We start from the raw sequence: 7,641 nt of genomic DNA, 5'->3' as shown, positions 1-7,641 counted from the left end.
AAGCTACCACATGGATGTAAATGTATGCTCTGTAACACACACTCAGGTTTTCACTTACATAAAGCTAGTAAAATAGCTATCCCATAGACGCTCCATATTTACCTCACAGCTTTACGTACATGGTCTTGGGAGAGTGGCAGATGGTAACTTTTGTGGAGAGTCAGGGGCACTGCGGAACAAACTCCCTGCAGGGACTTCGTGATACCATTTCTTAGCAGTGCAACTGTTTTATTTGCTTAATGCTTCTCAGATTTGTACTCAGGACCTGTAACGTCTATTTAAGCTCTCTTCTATTCTCCTGTATTGCTTGAAAAACTTGTAGAGGGAAACAATTTCTTGTGTGCCTTAGGAAGCAATGAAAAAAGTCAGCTTTCAAACTACACTGACGTTTGGAACCAACACTAACTCAATTGCTGGACAGCACTGAGAAAAGCCTACTGTTCACCCAGCAGATAGCTAGGGACTGCTTCTGCTAAGCCTTCACTACAGGAGTGGATTTGCATCAATGGTGTACAAGGATAGAAATTTAGGGCATCAGAAGACGTTTAGCAGTGTCTATATAGGCATGTGTCCAGCTGTCTGGCCTGGAAGAGGATGGGCTGCTATTACAGCCTGGTGACTAGAACTCACAGACAAAGCGAACTGTCTCACTGCCCTCACTTCACTAATCCAACACCAAGAAATGGGCCAAAATAAGTTATCTACTGAACAAACCAATCATGGAGACAGATTGTATCCCATATCCACTTTCCCAAACAGCCATCATCATGAAGGGTCTCTACATTTCTGAGAGTCATTCTGTCCCATGCTTTTGATTACATGAAGTTTACTTCTAAGCTTGAAGGTAGGGTCCATGAGCACTTTCTGGGTCTTAGAATCAGTTCAACAAATGGAAATTTATACTCCCCCACTAATAGTTAAAAGTTTTCCAGAGGGTTGAAAACCTAGAGTCAAAAGGTGTTTAAAAAAATATCATGTAAAGACCAATGCCACCCAAACGCCAGATGCTCTTGGTTTACCTGCAGCGATGAATGCTCTAAAAAGGATGCGTAGCTGGAGGAAATGACGGCAAGACCGTATGATCACACTGATTTACTTACACATGGACTTTTTTGTTGTTCTTTGTTTTTTCAAGACTGGCTTTCTCTGTGTAGACCAGGCTGGCCTTGAAACCATGGAAACTTACCTGCCTCTGCCTCCAAAATGTTGGGATGAAAAGCATGCGCCACTGCACTGACTTCTTTTAAAAGTAATCTGAAGTGGCAATATACAGAAGAATATTTCTATACTCAAAAGTCTGGCTGTTCTTTTGTTATTCTAGTTAATACAAGATTTCATTCAAAGCTTCATTTCTACTTTGAAAGTAAAGGCTTTCAGGTTTACATCAGCTACTACTTTCTGTTATAATTACAGGGTTTAAAGTCTGAATGGCGGGTTCATTTCATAATCACACCATCTTTTCAAATAACTGGGGGGGGGGGGTTCTTCTAAATTACAGCGTTTCAATACACACACAGATTGGCAGAGAATGGTGTGAGGAACTATGAGCTGAGGATTGCCAGTCTCCACCAGAAGCCAGGAAGGAATCCTTTCCAGGCTGAGTGAGGAAGAGAGTCTGGTGCAGCCAGCACTCTGACGTGACTTCTCGCTGCCAGAACTACACCATAGTTTTTGTGGTTTGAAGCTCCTAGAGTTCACTGGTTCTGTGTTATGGCAGCTTAGGAAATTACATGTTGGTACTTCTGATTTGTTAAAACTACTCTCTACAATAGCTACTGGTTGGTTAGTGTTATGGTAGAAAGGAAAATCAAAATACAATGACATCACTCATGATTTACCACCACTGTGGCTAGCATTTGAAGATAATCAAAATTTAAATTTAACCACACAGAAAACAAAGCTAAACAATTATTTCCAGAAATAAGTCTTTCAATGTTTTATCATATTTGATAGCAGCTTTTTTATTGGTTACAAAACCTAAGCCCATATACAAAATTAGGAACACGTTTAGATGCCTCTTTTGAAAGAACATTTTAGTCTTTTTTTAAACTGAGTTTAAAAAAAATAAAAACAATGCAATTTTAAAACACTGTTTTGAAAACTTAAAAGTGCAGCAATACACTCAGTTTCCTTTATTTACGAAATGGTGTGATTCCGATTCAAAACTGGTAAGGTCACAGCAAACCAAACCAAGCAGATGCACAGAGTCTGCACTACTTGATGCTAATGTTACTTAACGGTTAGTTTGCACTTAAGACGAAGAGAGGAAACAGGAATCATCACAGTAGAGGCCCAATTTTAAGCTCAATGTGTGCAAATTTTAAAAGGTAACTGTCAGTTAAGTCGGGAGAGTCCAGAAGAAAGTAACTGGAAGGGGGACAATTCACACTATCAAGAAGGTTTTGACTTTAAGGGTTTCACCAGAGTGTGTGACCTTAATTCATTCTGACTTTGTTACTCCTACTTTTAGTGAACACTACACAGTTTCAAAATTTAGACAAGTGTGTGAACAGGATGCAGTTACCATATGAAGCTTTAACTCAAAATTTGGGTAAAGAAAAAAGGCACAATGAACTTCAACTCAATTTTATGTGCACAAGAGTTGAAAAATCTGAGCCACCTTAAAGAGAAATTGATTCTAAAATTTATAAAACCTATAAATAATCAGAGGCCAAACCACTATATTAAAACAGATTCTCTAGCAAGTAAAAATCTTGCAGTTTAAACATACGCTTGTATCCATTTTAGATACAAGACAAAACTCACTCTTTAAAGTGGCTCCACCTTGGCAGATACATATATTTGTAATGAAGCACACCTGCTATGTGTTGTTTATCAGTGAAAACACCCCAGCTGGTTCACAAAGCTCTGACGGCATCTGTCTCCTCTTCATCACAGTAAATACACCCCCCATCTGAAAACTACCTTAGATTCTATCCCTTCACATCAATGCATTGGGAAATTATACCCAGTGAGCAAGAGCAACAAATCCATTTCTGTGACAGCACAAGTTATTTAGTTTAAAAAATTTAAATCCATATTCATTCATTAATAACTGGGTCAGACCATTTTCAAACGCAATGACTTTACATAGTAATGCCAGATTTTGCAGAGCTAAAGATCACTGCAAGTCAGGCTGAGTTAAATAACTGCAGACCATCCCTCTACACAGATCCTTAGTTGATCTTTTAATATGTGCAGATGCTTTGAGTGGGATCTGACTGAGCTCCCCAACACTCAAGAATGGAGTCTGTAACACTTCTAAATAGTTGCTGGTTTGTTGCCACCACATTATCAAAAGTACTGGTTACTAAGTAAAAAATATTTTAAGACTAAATTACAGTAAACATGAAAGCTCCACAGTTTAAACCCAATATAAATCAACCATATCCAATTATCAAATTAAAACAAAAAATAAAATTAACCCCTGGAAGCTGAAAGCAAGACTTTGTCTTAAAACATCACCAATGAGTATTTAGACCTTTTCCATTCTTGTTTTGACTTATTTATTTATGTATTTTTGTAGTCAAGGACTCTTGCTTTCAACTTAACAGAAGTTCAAGTCTGTAACAGGTTGCAGCTCAGGTAGAGACCATGCACAGCATTTGATTATTCAAAACAGCAGGAACACACAGGCTGAAGTGAGTGGTCAAATAGGATTTGCTGTTCTCAAAAATTAGGTACAATGGCGAAAGCATTACCATTGATATCTAAAGCTCTTCCTCCAACCCTGGCTTCTGAGGCAGATAATAAACGCATCAATTAATAGTAGGTGAAGTACAGTTTTAAAAAACTTATCTTTTTAATCAACAACCAAGTTTCTTGTTTTTAAGTTACTTTTGTGTCAGTTTCACCAATGAAAATCATTTGGCTTGTACTTTAATTCTTCCACATAAGAATATGAAAATATGTTTGTGGAGGACAATGATGGAGGCTCAGATCACACTGCACCTCTGTAGTCTTCCAACACGAATATACATCATACCAAAGTGTCTTGATCCACAGCGCACCTTTTCCCAAAGGCGTAATCAGTGGGCAGCTGATACACCACCACTATGGAATATTCTAACTGGAGACTGCAGTTGTCAGCATGTGGCACCAGGGAACATGGAAAGTATAGGGGAATGGAGATGGTTAAGGAGAATTCTAAAACAGTTTAGGAAATCATGCATATGCATTTACAGTCCATGTGAGAGTGACTTTTGGCAACTGCAAAGTGACTGAGACATGGCTTGCTTTAGAAGCATCAAAATGAAGAGGCAAGAGTGCTGGGAGCCTTCTGCTGCTTGCTGTCTTATCGCTTGGTGGCCATCTGGTGGTGTTTCATATTGAATGAAAGATGCTGCACTTAATTGACCTTAGAAATTAAATTCTTTTGTTTGAAGGTTGGCTGTTGGGTCAAAATTGTAAGTACCTCCTTGTGTTGCTTCAGGAATGAGGCTAGGATCTTCATCAATCTATGAGAATAAAGGAGAAACTCTGAATGAATATTTTAACTACCTAAAACTACCCAGGAAAATCAGTAACAATTTTATTGGAAAATTAAATATAGACAATTGAATATGCATTTTTTAAAAAAAGTACCTGTCGTAAGTAAGTTCCTGTATCTGCAAAAGTACTTAACTTATCTGAGTATTTCTAGAATTATGTCTTCCCAGTTAATAGATTAAAAATGTAACAAAATTGTCTTATAACCTGATAATGAAGTTTTGGATAAAGTATTTTTAAAAAATCATTGATGGAGCCGGGCATGGTGGCGCACACCTGTAATCCCAGCACTCTGGGAGGCAGAGGCAGGCGGATTTCTGAGTTCGAGGCCAGCCTGGTCTACAGAGTGAGTTCCAGGACAGCCAGGGCTACACAGAGAAACCCTGTCTCCAAAAAACCAAATCCAAAAAACCAAAAACCAAAAACAAAAACAAAAAATCATTGATGGAGTATCTAACAGAAAACAGTACAAACTTAATACACATTAATAAGAAAATTCTTGGTAAATGGCCACTATCTATGAAAGTCTCAATCTGCATGCAGACATCTCTATTTTAATATTTACTTACATCATCACCAGAGAAATATTGATCTATGATTTCAAATGCTAATTTATATATGTCTTCATTTTCATGTTGCTGCAAAACTTCAATTTTCTCCAAACCTGACAAGAGAATATAAAAAAATTAGGTGATACGTACAATCTGATTAAAGGTGACAGTTTAAAAGCAGATAAAAACTTAACCAGCAGCCCATTAAAGAGCCCATTTCTCTTTTAAAATGTTTTTATAACAATAAAACTAGAAAAACAACCACCAAAACCTTCCATCTGACAGAGATCTGATGGGTTTGGTTTAAACTAATCCAAAAAATAAAACCAAAAGACCACTAATCACTGATTTCTGTTCTGGTTTATGAGACAAGGCCTGGGCAGTCAAGTCTGGACTTGAACTTGCAATCCTCTTGTCTATTAAGTGCTGCATACAGGTGTGCACACATGGGTTCAATTCAGAATATCTTCTGTATTTCCAATGCAGCATGTATTTCATGTTTGAGATGTACGAGTTTGTACATGTAAAACCTTAGTATTCACCTAGAGATTTCTTTCTTTCAAACATATTGGAATAGTTCATTTTTAAAACATAACATACAAATGAGAAAACTGAGAAAATAGGTATTAACAATAATAAATGCAGAGTGCTTAATAAGATTATATGTTGTAATTATTACTCCAGTAGAAAAAGATATAGTTTTAAACACTAAAGAGAGAAAATTCTCTAAGTTATTCAAACTTTCTAAGTTATGAACTTGACTTTGAAGCTAATTTTTAATACCTTAAAGATTATCTTAAGACAAGTATGAACATGAATTAATAGTAAGATGACCTCCAGGTTAGTTTTGCATCTACTGACACTAGTTATATGAATTTGGACAAAACTCTCACATACCTTTTTGCTTTTACTAATCTGTGATGGCTATTGCATTTATTTTCTCTAAACTATGAGTGGTGTAAACTATTCATATAATTAACAAAAATACAAACAGATAATTAAAATACAGTAAAAGAAACATTTTCATGCCTGTACATCTTCAGAATATACTTTAGTACATACTGAATAGATAAATGACAATATTTAATGACTTCTGTCCTATTATCTTCAATATGCTTTTGTAGCAATCCTAAAAGCTTCTCCAACTTACAGAATTCAAACGAGATGCACACAACTGGATAACCTCCCAAAGTAGAGTCCACCAAGTTCCATGGTAATATGTGCAACAAGAATAAATGTGTTCGCTTTGTCCAGAGTTTGAGAAATGCTGGATTCGACAAGAGCTTTTACTATTCTAGTGGTCCACATCAGGCTATTACACGCTCCTGTACGCTGTGACATCAAGGGGAACTGTGATTTGGTTGTGGTTTAGTTTTCAGTATAGAGTGGCTGGGAGGGCTTTAAGAACCATTAAAAAGTGGGGCCTATTGAAACTGGGGATCTGGTCTTTAGAAGACTTAGTAAAACCTTTGTAGAACCCTCCTTAGTTTCATCTCACAATAGGAAGTTACTGCAAAATACTGCATCTGTCCCTGACTTACTCTGTGGTTTCTCTCCCATGTGTGCTTACACACACACACACACACACACACACACACACACACACACATTGTCACTTTCCAAAACTCTGAGCTAAAAAAAACTATTTTTTATTTTATTTCCCCATAAGCACTCAGCCTCAGAGTCTTGATTTTTGACAATGGAAAACAAATCACTAAAGCGTATTTCCTAAAATCCATCTATTTCCAGGAAAGGTAATTCCACAACCCAAGTATAAACTACTGCTTTTATTTTTGTTTTTTAAAAATCCTTTAGCAAAATAACTCTGACCACTTAGTAACCATGTGCCTTTAGTTGTTCTCAAGACAAACTGAGCTCAGAGGACTAGTGCTTTAGCACTCCAGGGCAACTCCTTACCTCCGCACTCTTCTATGATCTCAGCTATTGTGCTTGCTTCATCACCAGCCATTATCAGGATGTTTTTTAGACCATCTAGAACCACCTGCACCACTTGAGAATCTTTTACTGACAGTAAGTTACAGAATGGTGGTATTACATTCTGCTGTACAAGGTATTCAACCTAGACAATACAAGAGAAGAAATATTTTTGATATATGTAATTCTCTTTTCCCTCTAACAACTGTAGTACTGAGACAAAAACATCCAGTAACTTAGAAGAAAGAAGTGCCCTTGCTGAAGTTAGCAAAGTGACAAGTTAAATTTTCTCAAACTCACTTGATCTTTTCTGCCACTTATCGTTAAGTTGCTAATTGCCCAAGCAGCTTCCTTTTGTGTTCCGAAATCCCCCTAAAATGTAAAAACAATTTCACAAGTAAGTTCTTTATCAAAAATGTCTGGGTGGTAATAAATTAAGATAAATAATGAATCCATAATATGGCTGACCTTAGCGAGCTGATGAATAATCATAGGGATTAACCCAGCATCTATTACAGCTTGAACTTGCTGCTGATTGCCTGCTGTTATATTGGAAAGGAACCACACCGCTTCCTGTAGTGAACAAAATATGGACCACTTTTATTGAAAAAGCTATGTGCACACCCATGCCATGGTGCGTATGTACAGGTCAGAAAACTTCTAACTT

The 7,641-nt window shown here is 37.0% G+C and overlaps 1 protein-coding gene across 3 annotated transcripts in view; it reads right to left on the bottom strand.

Annotated features, from left to right (window-relative positions):
• Nucleotides 1-1,921: 1,921 nt before the first annotated feature.
• Nucleotides 1,922-7,641, bottom strand: part of Kpna3 (karyopherin subunit alpha 3) — a 69,100-nt gene continuing 63,380 nt past the window's right edge. For all 3 annotated transcript variants that reach the window (XM_052191254.1, XM_052191257.1, XM_052191256.1), the window contains 5 exons: nt 7,443-7,547; nt 7,275-7,346; nt 6,957-7,119; nt 5,058-5,152; nt 1,922-4,457 (listed from right to left, as the gene is read on the bottom strand). In XM_052191254.1, coding sequence (XP_052047214.1) covers nt 4,359-4,457; nt 5,058-5,152; nt 6,957-7,119; nt 7,275-7,346; nt 7,443-7,547 — 534 coding nt within the window. In that variant the 3' untranslated portion in view covers nt 1,922-4,358. The remainder of the gene's footprint in view (nt 4,458-5,057; nt 5,153-6,956; nt 7,120-7,274; nt 7,347-7,442; nt 7,548-7,641) is intronic.

Source organism: Apodemus sylvaticus, chromosome 8 (assembly GCF_947179515.1).
Source record: "Apodemus sylvaticus chromosome 8, mApoSyl1.1, whole genome shotgun sequence".
Lineage (NCBI taxonomy): Eukaryota > Metazoa > Chordata > Mammalia > Rodentia > Muridae > Apodemus > Apodemus sylvaticus.
The sequence above is the reverse complement of the archived record's forward strand: the minus strand, read 5'-3'. Positions and strand labels throughout refer to the sequence as shown.